General features: G+C 36.2%; 1 protein-coding gene across 1 annotated transcript in view; it reads right to left on the bottom strand.

Moving 5' to 3' along the window:
• TBL1X (transducin beta like 1 X-linked) overlaps nucleotides 1-16077 on the bottom strand; it is a 597792-nt gene that overhangs the window by 9382 nt on the left and 572333 nt on the right. Inside the window, exons 13-15 of the mRNA XM_053706454.1 lie at nucleotides 14415-14489; nucleotides 13194-13321; nucleotides 11803-11968 (exon numbers count right to left, since the gene is read on the bottom strand). Of these exons, the coding sequence (XP_053562429.1) occupies nucleotides 11803-11968; nucleotides 13194-13321; nucleotides 14415-14489 (369 nt within the window). The remainder of the gene's footprint in view (nucleotides 1-11802; nucleotides 11969-13193; nucleotides 13322-14414; nucleotides 14490-16077) is intronic.

Raw genomic sequence — 16077 nt, 5'->3', positions numbered from 1 at the left:
TGATGTACATAATGAATGATGGTTCTTTTGTTGTTTACTATTATTATTTTGATTTGTTGTTCTATTTTTTTTCTCTTGATTAAAAAAAAAGATAAAAATACTCCAACAGTATATTTTGGTTTAAGGGATAAAATGTCATATTGATACATATGTATAACTCAAGGCCCCCTTCTTTTTTTTTCTCTCCCCTTTTTCTTCTTGCGTTTGATATCTAATAAGGATTTGTTTGATATATATTGTATTTATACTATGGTTTAAGAAGGGCTAGGTTGACATATATTGTTTTTTTATATGTCCTGATTTATCTGTTCCTATCTATCCAAAACACCCTGCAAGGTGAAATGAAAATGTAAAAACAAGTTGTTTAAATTGTTTATACTGTTGGATTATAAATAAAGAATAATAAAAAAAACAAACGTGGAAAGAGTAATATATACTCACAGGACAGAGTTGGGTGTTCGGCTCCTTAGTAAAAACCAAACATTTCACTTGTAAGGCAAAAAAGGTTTCTTTATTGCTCAACGCCTTTCAACGGCAACAGTCCGTCTTTCTCAAGAGCGATTAAAATCAATAAAAGTATGCTGACAAAGTGCATATACATTTCCGCTAACACATGCGGTTTAAATAACATTAATTTTTGCGCTATCCATGTTGTCACCAAAATGACGTCCCTGGATTTACACCCGTATCTCTATCCCTAACCTTTCTAGTAGACAACACAGTAATTGTATTAACAATATATAGCATGGAAAATGAGCATAAAACAATTGTATTTATACAAAAGATCAATTTATGGACAGCATTCAATATATAAACTGAATTCAGTTCTCAAACAGCTCCGTTGTGTTGAAGTTATGTCACATGTTTGTAGTTGTCCAATGAGAACTTTTATCAAATTGTTAGTGTATTCAATTGCTAAGTATATAGAAAGAGAAAAAGGTAAATAACATAGTAAACAATTTCAAAAGTTACAAAGTTTACAAAGTATGTACGAATCACAGTGATCAAATGTTAACTATATGAATGCAGCTATTCTAATGTCCTAATTTAGACCCCATTGGGCACATGTTTTTAAGGTATGTATCCACCAGAGTTCTCTTTGATCTAGACTTTTATTAATCTTTACCCCCTCCAGTGAGTGGACACTCTATTCCTAACCAAAGGAATGTTTCTGTCCTATAATCTTTGCAATTACTGCAATGCAAAGGTACCCCATGGTCATCGTGTTTATTTCAATTTTATTTAAATGTTCCAAAATTCTCGTCTTTAGAAATCTGCTAGTTTGTCCTAAATATTGGCTTTTACAGTCACATTGTAATAGGTAGATTACATTTTGCGTTTTACATGTTATGAAACTTTTAATTTAGAATTCTTTCCCTGGGACTGAAGAGGAAAAGGTTTTATGTACTATTTTGGTATAATTACAGCCCTTACATCTTCCACAAGTAAAAAAAGCCATTTAGGTTGCTAATCTGTATTGTTTTTTTTTTTTTTTTTTTTTTTTTTGGGGGGGGGGGCATTCCCTTGATCATAGATGGTGCTAGTTTCTGTTTTGGCCTTTTCTGAAAACGATCAATGGATTCTTGGGAAATATGGGTGTAAGAAATTCATCCTCCTTCAATATATGCCAATGTTTCTGTATGATTTTTTTTTATTTTTTTTTATGTTCACTATTGAAGGTGGTAATGAATTTGGGGAATTGAGGCTAATCTTTTCGTTGTGTTTTTGTTATCAAAAGATCTTCCATATTTTTGTTTTTTATTTCCTCCCTTACTTGTTCTAAAGATTCACGATTATATCCCTTTTGTATGAATCTATCTTGTAGTAATAAAGACTGTTTGTCATAGTCTATCAATTGATCGCAATTTCTTCTAATTCTGGTGAATTGTCCCTTACTTTCAACTGACTGCTTTCAACCAACAGCTATCGTGACAGCTATCATTCCTAATATATGTATTTGTATCACAAGATTTAAAATAGGTTTTACTGAGTATATCATTATTTTCTACAAATAAGGTGAGATCCAAAAAATCAATAGTGGTATTATGATATTGGGGGGTAAGGAATACCGACATGTTATTTTCATTAATGTGCCTCAAAAAAGATTCTAATGAGACAATGAGGCCCGTTTATCAAGCTCTGATAAAGACCGCTGCTTCATAACCCTGTCCGCCTGCTCTGAGCAGGTGGACAGAGATTGCCACAATTCAACCAGATCGAGTATGATCGGGTTGATTGACACCCTCCTGCTGGTGGCCGATTGGCCATGAATCTGCAGGGTGCGGCGTTGCACCAGCAGCTCACAAGAGCTGCTGGTGCAATGCTGAATACGGAGAGCGTATTTCTCTCCGCATTCAGCGAGGTCTGTCGGACCTGATCCGCACTGTCAGATCAGGTCCGACAGACCTTTGATAAATAGACCTCAAAGTCTCCACTCCATATGCCGAGAACATCGTCGATGTAACTGTGCTAGGACACCAGGTCTGCACCGTATGCATCACAGTTTCACACATAACAGTGTTCAAAATAGTATAATAGTATTATACTATTATTATTATAATAATATATAAATGTTGGTGTAAACCTGGTGCCCATGGCAGTACCATATACCTGTAAATAATAAGTGTCGTTATACCAGAAGAAATTGTGATTTAAGATAAATTTGATTGATCTCAAAATAAAGTCCATATGTTTTGGTTCCAAATTTGGATCTTTTGACAACCTCCAAATTGTTGTCGAAAGATCGAAAACCTAATATACCTGAGAATGTAAAACGTTTTACAGCCTCCAATGAGAGATTAGGTGAGGGGAGTGGTGCTGTGCAGTAGTTAAGAACCACAAACTAGTGGGAGAAAGAACCCACAGAATAGGCTGCACAACTAGCACTCTAAGCCAAGACATATAAACGGAGAGACAACTATGGATGATTAAACTATAACTTTTATTGGTATAAAGTTAAAAATAGGGACAAATTTGAGAACCCATTAAAAAACAACTGAAGACCAGTTAACAAAATTCCTATTAGTAAATGATTATTGCCTTTGAGTTAATATAATAAGACAGGAATTTGCACTGTGCGGTTACTATCTAGAATATAAACACAACATATTCCCCTGTTCAGATAAAGGGTAGTTACGGCTACTATGTAGTGTATGGAAGTCGAGAAGGTGTAATTGACTGTTTGAGTCAATACAGCTAGGTATAGGTAGAGATTCTAGTGCTTCCCTTGAGTTTATATAATTCTTGTGGGACTAATATGATACTGGCCGACAGTAAATAGTAAACCTAATTACACTACTGTAGTGAGTCCCACTCTATTTTATATCTGGGGTTGATATAAAAATAAAATTGGTGATGTTGGGGCATCAGTAGTCAGATAGTTATACTCAAAACACACTGTTACTAACAGTCTAAGGTTAATATATACCTCTAAACGGTCCTAAACAATAAAAGGACTTGCTGATTAGTGTCTAAATGTAGCTACCAAAAATGGTCCGGCTCCTAAGCTTACTTTTCAGCTTTTTTAAATAAAGATAAAAGAACGAAAAAAAATTGATAATGGGAGTAAATTAAAAAGTTGCTTATAAATGCATGCGCTATCTGAATCGTAAAAGTTTATTTTTGACTAGATTATCCCTTTAAGTGTTAATGTAATGTGTAATGCTTCAACACATGAATATTATTTCTATATACCAGTCCATACTCCTTTAGTATTCGAATGTCATTGAGTTATATTAGGAAATCCTGATTCCTTTATTGTGACCGTTAGATCATTGCTTTATAATGCTTGTTCTTCCCACTGAATTGCTGGACCAAATGGCACAGCGATAATGTAACAGTGTGTGTAAGTATGGTCATAATGAGTATAAATATATCAAATCACCTGTTTTATATTGTAGCACTTTGAGCTAATCAAGTAAAAATGCCTGTGTCAAATAAGTTGCTCTATATAGAATAAAGATTGCTGTTAAAGTTGCTAATACTCCACAGTTGCTGGAACAAATTTCACAGCAGCGTTATCTAGTGGGGCAATAAAGTACCAGTAGGTAGATAGAAATGAAACACCAGTGAGAATTACTATATCTAGTGTCAATTGTAAATTGTTACTCTCGAGTTCGCAGATCCCAGCGTATATCGATTCTAAGTTGTTGCTCATACACTAGCAAATACGAGCTATTGGTTCTTTGTATAATAATGATTTTTAATTATTTTAAAAAAAAAGGGATTGCCTGTTATACTGATGCCTCACTTTATTAGTTACCGTTTGGAACATTAAAAATGACTCATATTAGTACCAAATATTATTGGGACAGGCTATATTCAGCCCCCTTAAGAATGTACCGTGAAGAAACACCTACCATTACAGCCACTAACGGTCTATAGGAGATAATAACTAGGGCAGCCTCTGTTACTATTTTGATATTATCTGTACTTAAAGGGACAGTCTACCATAGAATTATTAATGTTTTAAAAGATAGCTAATCCCTTTATTATCCATTCCCCAGTTTTGCACAACCAACACAGTTATAATAATATACTTTTTACCTCTGTGATTACCTTGTATCTAAGAACCTTCTTCCAGTCCCCTGATCACATGACTGTGACTGTTTATTATCTATTGTCTTGCATTTATCATTGTAATGTACTAAATCTTAAATAACTCCCTGTGCCTCAACACAGAGTTATCTATATGACCCACATTTACTTTCAATCTCTTTGTGTTGAAAAGGAATTTAAAAAGCCTGTGATTAGAGGCAGCCTTCAAGGGCTTAGAAATTAGCATATGAGTCTGCCTAGGTTTAGTTTTAACTAAGAATACCAAGAGAAAAAAGCAAATTTGATGATAAAAGTAAATTGGAAAATTGATTAAAATTACAAGTCCTATCTGAATAATAAAAGTTTAATTTTGACTAGACTGTCCCTTTAACATTAGTAGGTTACATAGAATTTAGAGACCATGTTACTTTAAGTTACAACCTCATTTTGATCAAACGCTGCTGTGAAAGTTGTTCCAGCAGCGTCTAGGAGAAAGGGATGTGTTTTCTTCATGGTACATTCTTAATGGGACTTAATATAGCCTGTCCCAATAATATTTGGTACTAATATGAGTCATTTTTAATATGTGCTCCAAAGAACAAAATAGCTCATATTTGCTAGTGTATGAGCAACAACTTAGAATCGATATACGCTGGGATGTGCTAACTCGAGAGCAACAATTTACAATTGACACTAGATATAGTAATTCTCACTGGTGTTTAATTTATATCTACCTACTGGTACTTTATTGCCCCACTAGATAACGCTGCTGTGAAATTTGTTCCAGCAACTGTGGAGTATTAGCAACATTAAAAGCAATCTTTATTCTATATAGAGCAACTTATTTGACACAGACATTTTTACTTGATTAGCTCAAAGTGCTACAATATAAAACAGGCGATTTGATATATGTATAGTCATTATGACCATACTTACACACACTGTTACATTATCGCTGTGCAATTTGGTCCAGCAATTCAGTGGGAAGAACAAGCATAATTAAGCAATGCTCTAATGGTCACAATAAAGGAATTAGGATTTCCTAATATAATTCAATAACATTCGAATACTAAAGGAATATGGACTGGTATATAGAAATAATATTCATGTGTTGAAGCATTACACAATACATGAACACTTAAAGGGATAATCTAGTCAAAAATAAACTTTTAAGATTCAGATAGCGCATGCATTTATAAGCAACTTTCTAATTTAATCCCATTATCAATTTTTCTTCGTTCTTTTGTTATCTTTATTTAAAAAAGCTGAAAAGTAAGCTTAGGAGCCGGCCCAATTTTGGTTCAGGACCTTGGTAGCGCTTGCTGATTGGATGGCTACATTTAGACACTAATCAGCAAGCGCTACCCAGTTCTGAACCAAAAATGGGCCGGCTCCTAAGCTTACATTTTAGCTTTTTAAAATAAAGATACCAAGAGAACGAAGCAAAGTTTATAATAGGATTAAATTAGAAAGTTGAAATGGTTCTATCTGAATCATGAAAGTTTAATTTTGACTATACTATACCTTTAACACTTCAAATCTTTACTATTTGATATGACAAGTCCTTTTATTGTTTAGGACCGTTTAGAGGTATATATTAACCTTAGACTGTTAGTAACAGTGTGTTTTGAGTATAACTATCTGACTACTTATGCCCCAACATCACCAATTTTGTTTTTTATATCAACCCCAGATATAAAATAGAGTGGGACTCACTACAGTAGTGTAATTAGGTTTACTATTTACTGTCTGCCAGTATCATATTAGTCCCACAAGAATTATATAAACTCAAGGGAAGCACTAGAATCTCTACCTATACTCAGCTGTATTGACTCAAACAGTCAATTACACCTTCTCGACTTCCATACACTACATAGTAGCCATAACTACCCTTTATCTGAACAGGGGGATATGTTGTGGAGTGTCTGTATTCTAGCTACTAACCGCACAGTGCGAATTCCTGTCTTATATTATATCTTTAAAGGCAATAATAATTTACTAATAGGAATTTTGTCAACTGGTCTTCAGTTGTTTTTAATGTGTTCTCACATTGGATCCCTATTTTTAACTTTATACCAATAAAAGTTATAGTTTAATCATCCATAGTTGTCGCTCCGCTTATAAGTCTTGGCTTAGAGTGCTAGTTGTGCAGCCTATTTTGTGGGTTCTTTCCCCCACTAGTTTGTGGTTTGGTGGATACATACCTTAAAAACATATGCCCAATGGGGTCTAAATAAGGACATTAGAAATGCTGCATTCATGTAGTTAACATATGATCACTGTGAATCGTAGATACTTTGTAACTTTTTGAAATTATTTACTATGTTATTCACCTTTTTCTCTTTCTATATACTTAGCGATTGAATACACTAACAATTTGATAAAAGTTCTCATTGGACAACTACAAACATGTGACATAACTTTAACACAACAGACCTGTTTGGGAACTGAATTCAGTTTCATTACTCGATTGAAAGCATTGTCGACGTAAGATCAACATGCCTCCTTGATCTGATTGGTCAAAATGTCACTATTTGATTTGCTATTTTATATATATTTAATGCTGTCCATCAATTGATCTTTTGTATAAATACAATCGTTTTATGCTCATTTTACTTGCTATATATTGTTAATACATTTACTGTGTTGTCTACTAGAAAGTTTAGGGAAAGAGATACAGGTGTAAATCCACGGATGTCATTTTTGTGACATCATGGATAGCATGAAAATTAATGTTATTTAAACCGCCTGCGTTAACGGAAATGTATATGCACTTTGTCAGCATACTTTTATTGATTTTAATCGCTCTGAGAAAGACGGACTGTTGCCGTTGAAACATGTTGAGCAATAAAGAAACCTTTTTTACCTTACAAGTGAAATGCTTGGTTTTTACTAAGGAGCCGAACACCCAACTCTATCCTGTAAGTATATATTACTCTTTCCACATATGTTGGTGGATACTGCATGAATGTAAATCTTTCCACGTAGAACAACCGGTTGAGCCTGAATGTGAGCCCTTCTCTGTGAACCAGCGCCTCCAAACCTTTGCACTGGTGTATATTAGCCTAAGTTAATTTATCTCAACTAACTCCTTACTTTATCCACTACAGTTTGGTTTCTGCACTAGACACAACTAAAACCGCTCTCACTAAAGTAACAAATGATCTGCTATCAGCTAAGGCAAATGGACACTACTCCTTGCTTATTCTTCTGGAGCTTTCTGCTGCTTTCAAAACAGTTGACTATCCTCTTTTCTTAGAAATCCTACATTTATTTGGCATCTGAGACACAGCACTCTCCTGGTTTGCCTCATATCTCTCAAACTACTTGTTTTCAGTTTCCTTTAACAGCATTTCCTCTGATCCTTTGCCTCTCTCAGTTGAAGTACTGCAAGGCTCTGTCTTGGGTCCCTTGCTGTTCTCTCTATATGCATCCTCCATATGAAAACTTATATCCCCTTTGGGTTCCAGTCCAACTTATACGCTGAAGATACCCAAATCTATCTTTCCTTTCTTGATATCTCTCCCTCTTTATTCAACCAGATTACCAACTGTTTCTCTGCAATTTCCTCTTGTCCTAGCACTACCTCCAACTCAATTTGTCTAAAACGGAGCTGTTTCTTATTCCCCCCTCTGTGAGGCTTCCAACACCTGACATTTCTCTTACAGTTGGACACTCTGTTCTCAACATCTCACCCCAGGTCGGCTGTATTGGGGTCACACTTGAACATTCAATCCACATATACAAGCGCTCACCAAATCCTGCCATGCACACCTACATAACATTTCCAGAATTTGTCCTTTTTTAACCCAAGAACTACAAAAATACAAATTAATTCCCTCATTCTGGCATGCATTCACTACTGCAATCTACTTCTAAATGGCCTTCACAATCACTGCTTCTCCCACTTCCTATCTATATTGAATGCTTCAGCTAGATTCATCCACCTAATTCACCAATCTACACTGGCTCTCCATACACTCCAAAATACTTAAATATTATTAACCCTAACCTATACAGCCTCACTACTAACTATATTTCCTCTGTCATCTCCAAATACTCCCTGACCTGTCTTCTTAGATCAACCTCTGACCTACATCTCTCTACTCCTATTATCTCTACATCCCTCTCCTGCTTGCAAGACTTCTCATGTGCTTCTCCTGTCTTCTGGAATGCTATGCCCTGCTCCATCAGACTCCAATCTTGTATAGCTTGAAAACACACCTATTCAGAGAGGCTTATCATCTCTCCTCTGTTTTTCATCCCAAACTGTGCTTCGATTGATTATTATTTTTTTTTGGTCACAATCTTCCTGTGTCCTTTTCGATCTTTGTAAAGACTCACAATCAGATTTTTCGATTCCGCTGGCAATTATTTTCTATGTGGAGTCATGATGCAGACATGCAGATAGACACAGCCCATAGGCCAAAATTCAGAAAGTTCTGGTGTTCACAGGAAGTGTTCTTTCAAAGCCAGATTTTGTGAGCTGCCCAGCAGTGAAACAGTTAATTAGTGAATCATACTCTGCAGTTAGCAAACACCACACAATACAGACAGCAAGGTATGGTTAGAAGGAGCTCAGTCTTGAAATTTTAATCTTTAGGTGGTGAGAGACCATCCAGGAAGAATTGCCAGACAAGCAGTAACTGACATTAGAAAGGACAGAGGACTAGACAGCAGGGGTGGAGAGGTAGATCTGAGTGTCATCAGCATAGAGATGATATTTGAAGCCATAGCTGTTGATAAGTTTACCTAATGAAGAAGTAAAAATGAAAAAAAGTAGAGTACCCAGCACAGAGCCTTGAGGTACTCCAACTAACAGAAGCATTGAAGAAGAGGAGTTGCAAGCAAATGACACAGAAAATAACCTGTTAGAAAGATAAGAGTGGATCCAAGAGAAAGCAGTGTCACAGAGACCATGAGAGCTGAGAGTCTGTAGGAGGAGTGGGTTTAAGGTAGCTAAGAGGTCAAGTAAGATAAGTATAAAGTAGCGGCCATTACTTTTAGCAGAAAGAAGATTGTTAGTAACTTTGGTGAAGCCAGTTTCACTTGAGTGTTGGGTACAGAAGCAAGATTGTAGGGGGTCAAGCAAGGAGTTGGAAGACAAGAAGTGGGTTAGGCAGTGATATGAGGCGGTAGTTTGCAAAATAATTAAGGTCAAGGGAGGGTTTCTGAGTATGGGAGTGACCATTGCATATTTGAAAGAAGAAGGGAATGAAGCGGTAAAAAGGGATAGGCTGAGGTTGTGAGTAAGAGCTGGAGTAGGGGTGAAAGACAGAGAAGGTATTAGATGTGAATGGATAGGGTTGAGCGGGCAGGTAGTGAGGTGTCGGGAAGACAGTAAAGAACAAACTTTATTCATGGTGACTGGTGGGAAAATGCAGAGACTGGCAAATGGGGTGACTGGGAGTGGAGATGGAAGCTTGTTTTGGGATGTTGCTTTAGATAGTATGTGTTTTGTTAAAAAAGTTAAGACTGTCAGGTCTTGAGCAATAAAGACAGATGAAAAGTGTGGTGCAGGTGGGTAGAGGAGAGAGTTGAAAACAGAGAAGAGTCATTTATGGTTGGAGGAAAGAGTAGATATAAGAGAATAGAAGTAGGCTTGCTTGGCTAAGAAAAGTGCAGATGTGTAGAATGAACTTACAGTGGATGAAATTAGGTTAAAAGCAAGATTTCCTCAGGACACGCTCAGTAGCGTAGGAACATTTTTGCAAATAGCACATTTGCTGAGAGTGCAAGGACTGTAACTAACAGTGTGGGATTTTGCGCAGTTGGGGAGAAGCAAGATTGTCTCCTGCATAGGAGAGAGTATTGTTATAGTGGGCTGTAGCTAGATCATAAAAGGTTATAATGAAAGCGTGAGGGAGGAGATGTTGAATAAGTTAGAAAAATTAAAAAGGATCCACAGCATGCATTTTTACAGGTACGTGGGAGAGATGGAGAAGTAGGTTTAGCTGGTACATTAAGATCATAGGTGAATAGGTGGTGGTTTGAAATGGGAAATGGGTAACAGATGAAGTCAGATATAGAACAGAGGTAGAAAAATACTAGGTCAATAGAGTATCCGTCATGGTGGGTAGGGAATAGGGTGGATTTTGATAGACTGAAGAATAATGTGAGTGAAATAAGTTTTGTGGCAGACGGGTTAGCAATGGGATGTTGATGTCTCCCAGTACTAGAGCGGGAATATTTGGAGAGAGAAAGTGAGGAATCCAGGGAGCAAAGTTATCAAGGAATTAGGAGTTTGGTCCCGGAGGGCGAAAGATGATTTCTATTCTGAGAGAGAGGGGGAGAACAGGCACATGCAGTAAACTTCAAAGGAGGAGAATGAGAGAGATGGGAGTGGAGGCATAATGATAGGTGCAGGAATGCAAGAGTAAGATCCCAACACCGACACCATGTCTCTCACCTGGACTAGGGGTATGGCTAAAATGGAGACCACCATGTGTACGAGCAGCTATAGAAGCAGTGTCATAAGAAGATATCCAGTTTTCAGTAATTGCTAAAAGGTTGAAAGTGTTAGAAACAAACAGGTCATGAACGGTTGTAAGCTTGTTGCAGACAGAGCAAGCGTTCCAGTGAGCACAAGAAAGGGGATAAGCTGTGGGTTAATGGAAGTGAGATTGTTAGAACTGCATGGCCTAGAGTTACTGTTGGAGATTGAGCAAAAGTGTGGACGTTTGGTAATTGTTACAGGGCCAGGGTTGGGAGAGATGTCACCAGAAGAAGTAGGAATGTGAGAAGGTGAGAGTGAGACTCCACTGGGGAAGAGAGAAGGGAGGGTGAGATATGGGTGGTGTGTAGGTTATTGTTATTATTGTTTTATGGACATGCAGTGAGTTTTAGGAGAAGAGCAGACAGAAATAGTAGAAAAGACATAGAGAGCATAGAGCAGGTGTATAATTAGTGAGGATTACCTGTTAATGGGTTGATATTAGATGGAGATTGCAGTTTCGCCCTCCAGTTTCTAACTCCAATTGAGTTTTTACTTTGGGGCCTGTATTATCAATATAGCCTTTCTAAATTATTTGTTTTTGATTGCTCATAAGAGGAAATACTCTACTTGTTAAATCAGAAATAATGCAATTATTGAGAAGTGATACAATTTTGAATCATTTCACATTTAACTGAAATTGCACAGGGGTGTACTCACTTCTGGGTTATAAAAAAAATAAAATATATATATATATATATATATATATATATATATATATATATATATATATATAAGTATTATTTGTGGCAATCGAAAATTAATATATCTACCTGAGTGTTCCATATATGAACACATTTATCGAAGGAACCGCTAGCCAGGTATTTCCCATCAGGACTAAAAGCTACACTGTAAACCGGTTCTTGATGTTTGGTTAATGTGTGGATGCAGACACCTCGCTCAACATCCCATAGTCGTACTGTAGAATCAAATGAAGCACTATGAAAAAATAAATAAATAGTAAAACACAAGGTTAGTGAACTTTTATTGAGATATTAGAGTATTTTTATCCCAATTGTTAACCCTTTGAGTGCTAAGCACTTTCCCACCTGGGTGCTAAGCTGAATTGATTAATAATTATATAATATATATATTTTTGAGTCTTGGGGGTCTGTAGCTGCTTAGATGCCTGAGATACAGGCTTCTAAGCAGCATGCCCCTCTTTCCCTATACGTTCCATTGTCTTTTTTTTAATAAAGTTGCGTGATGACGTCACCACGCAAAACATGAGACCTCGGCGATGCCTGTCATTATACAGGCCTGATCCCTGGGGTAGGAGCGGGTGGGACCCCCCAGATCTTCCTAAAGGTTAGCACCTGAATGGGAAACTGCGACGGCTCAGAGCCGTTGTTAGCACTCAAGGGGTTAAGCGTAGTAAACTATTCACCTTCTGAAAAACATATGCTCCTGTCTTGAATAAAACTAGTTTTTTAAACATGTCCTTAACCACAAACAGAACTACAGTAGCTGTCCTTACTAACCTATGATTAATTATTTCCCATAAATTAGATGTGCACACGTGTTCCCTGTTAGCTTCAATATGAATTTAAAGGACCATTAAATACAATAGAACTGCATAAACAAATGCATAATAAAAAGACAATGCAATAACACTTACTGAGTTTTAAAAGAGTAGTTGATTTTTTTTCAAACACAATACACATTCTCCTGCCTCCCTGTATCACATGACAGCCATCAGCCAATCAGACTCCAATATGTATACACTGTGAACATTTGCACAAGCTCAGTAGGAGCTAAGGTTTTTGAAATTGCATACCCTATCTGAATCACGAAAGTTTAATTCTGACCTTAGTTTCCTTTAAGCAACTTCCATTTTAGCCTTATTTCCATAAAAAATAATGTTTCACATAACTGCTGTTTCATATTTTGAGTAGAGTTTTTGTTTTGTTTTATTGGTCCTTTAAATGCTTACTTGTCCCTGATTGTAATGAGTATTATATAGTGAAAGCTACATCACTTCTAAGCCCTGAAGTAATTGTGTATGCACCAAACCTTTTGTATGGAACACTTGTAATCGGTTCTCCACACTAGACAACCCTTCTGGTCAGGCTTATTTTTGTCATTCTACTGGCATGTATAGCCAGTCTAAAGTTCTATATACAATGGTATAATCAACTAAGATTTAAAAAAATATTGAAATTACCTTGCTAACATGATGTTAGCGTTTGGGTTGGTTGTGCCTGGACCCGTTGGACTCCATTTAATTGTATATATTTCTTTGTTGTGGGCCTGTAGATCATGTACACATACATCTTGTTTCATACTCCAGATCTAAAGCAAACATAGGCATGATGAATGTAAGAATCATGAAACCCACTGAAATCCCATTATTCATATTTATATATTTTAGTAAAGCAGCCATTTGCTCAACCTAAAAAGAAGTGACAGGCAATTAAATGAACTTTGGGTTTTTAATTGTTCATTAGTTAAAAATAAGCATATTTATATGGAAACCCAATAACATAGTAGATAAGATTGGAAGAAGACAAAAGTCCATCAAGTTCAATCTTTACATATCTTCTTTGAACCCTGTTTTATAGTTTAAAAAAAAGTCTGCTAAGTGAACTCAAAGTAATATCTTTAAAAATGCCTAACTCAAGGCAAATGGGTTTTAGCCAACACAATATATCTAAGCCCTGACTATAATAAAGGATACTTGAGCTTATCTGTTTTGTTTTTAGAGAGTGTGTGCCTGTCCATTTAATAAAAAAATCTTGTTTTTTTGTAAGGGGTAATAAAGCTAATCAGAGGCTGTAGCACTCAAGTTACAGAGCTACAGTTTATTTATGCTTCTGAGATTTGTTGATGGTTGTTACCAAGGGGAATGTGATCAAGCATGCCAGCTAGCTCTTCATTCAGGTATTAGTAATATCTATTTTCAAGTGTGGTTGATCTAATAAAGTGTTTACAGTGGTGCTATTGCCCTTGCACAGTTGTGAATTATGTAGGCAAAATAATGACCCTTTTAAAACACAACAAAATATATAAAAAAGGTATACATGCCCTGTTCATACATATTTAAAATGTTGATTTATCAGCAAGTCATTTTAATCCTCATTCTAAAAAATATAGATATAAAATTATTGTTAAATAATACTTTACTAAAACATCTGTAGATTGAAGAAGGGAAACACTACTCCACTCAAGTATCTGATTTTCCTCTCCTGGTTGAAACGATGAGCAATAAAGCTAGCTTTTCATGCCTTACTTAATCAAATGTATTATACATATTTCATGTATATGAAAGCAACATTTTATAATATTTTATTGATTTCAGTATTATTCATCAATACTTATTTTGTCCTCTATGCATTAGCTTGTCCCAATTGCATTACAATTGGTCATTATTGTGAGTTCAGTTTACCTTCAATGTCATGTCATCTGAACATGAAGCTAGAAGCATCCCTGAAGGGTCCCATTTTATCGCATTGACCTCATTCTAAACACAAATAAAAAAAAAGTCAAACTATTGTATTACATATTTTATGCTTTGAAGGGCAACTGCATCAACATTCAAAAATGCAACACACTTTTAAATGTAGTGCAATGTGTTAAACATAGAAACATAGAAACATAGATATTGACGGCAGATAAGAGCCATAGGCCCAGCAAGTCTGCCCGACCTTACCTAATAGTATAAACTTATCTAGTTCGTAGGATAGCCCTATGCTTGTCCCATGCATTTTTAAAGTCCCCCACAGTGTTTGTTGCTACTACCTCTTGAGGAAGTTTATTCCATAAATCAATCACTCTTTCTGTAAAGAAGTGCTTCCTCAAATTACTTCTGAATCTACTACCCTTTAGCTTGAGCTCATGACCCCTTGTTCTTGAATTTTCCATTTTATGTAAAATACCCACAGAATCAGTTTTACTAAACCCTTTAATGTACTTGAAAGTTGCTATCATATCACCTCTTTCCCTTCTCTCCTCTAAGCTATACATATTTAGGTCATTGAGCCTGTCCTGGTAAGTTTTATTTTTTAGACCATGTACCATTTTGGTAGCCCTCCTTTGCACAGATTCAAGTTTGTTAATATCCTTCTGAAGATATGGCCTCCAGAACTGCACACAATACTCAAGATGAGGCCTAACTAATGATCTATAAAGTGGCATAAGAACCTTACTATTTCTGCTGCAAATACCTCTACCAATACATCCAAGCATTCTGCTAGCCTTACTTGCTGCATTACTACATTGTTTACTAAGTTTTAAATCATCTGAAATAATAATTCCCAAGTCCTGTTCCTCGTCTGTAACAGTCAGTAAAGTGTCATTGAGTCTGTAATTAACATTTGGATTTTTCTTCCCTAAATGCATTATTTTACACTTTGCTGTGTTAAACTTTAGATCCCAGTTGTTTGTCCAATCCTCCAATTGTTGTATATCACTTCTCATTTTGTCTACCCCCCCTGGAACATCCACTCTGTTGCAAATTTTTGTATCATCTGCAAAGAGACATACTTTCCCCTGTAGCCCTTTGCTGATATCGCAGATAAATATTTTAAACAAAACAGGCCCAAGAACTGACCCCTGAGGAACACCACTAGTAACAGCCCCCTCTGCTGAATGAACTCCATTTACTAAGACACTTTGTTTTCTGTCCTTAAGCCAGCATTCCACCCAGTTCACAATTTTTGAATCTAGACCAAGGAGATATAGTTTGTGAATAAGTTTATTGTGTGGGACGGTGTCAAATGCTTTGCTGAAATCTAGATATGCTATATCAACTGCTCCTCCCTTGTCTAATACTTTTGTTACATAATCAAAGAAGTCAATTAGATTAGTCTGACATGATCTCCCTGAAGTAAAACCATGCTGATTTTGGTCCTCTAAATTGTTTGTCTTTATGTAAGTCATAATTCTTTCTTTTAAGAGGCTTTCCATTAATTTCCCTACTACTGAAGTTAAACTAACTGGCCTGTAGTTGCCAGATTCTTCTCTACTGCCCTTTTTATGAAGAGGTATTACATTTGCTATTTTCCAATCATCTGGGACAGCTCCTGTTAATAGTGACTGATTAAACAGAT

Source organism: Bombina bombina, chromosome 3 (assembly GCF_027579735.1).
Source record: "Bombina bombina isolate aBomBom1 chromosome 3, aBomBom1.pri, whole genome shotgun sequence".
Taxonomy (NCBI): Eukaryota; Metazoa; Chordata; class Amphibia; order Anura; family Bombinatoridae; genus Bombina; species Bombina bombina.
Note: the sequence above shows the minus strand (reverse complement) of the source record. Positions and strands in the feature narration are given on the sequence as shown.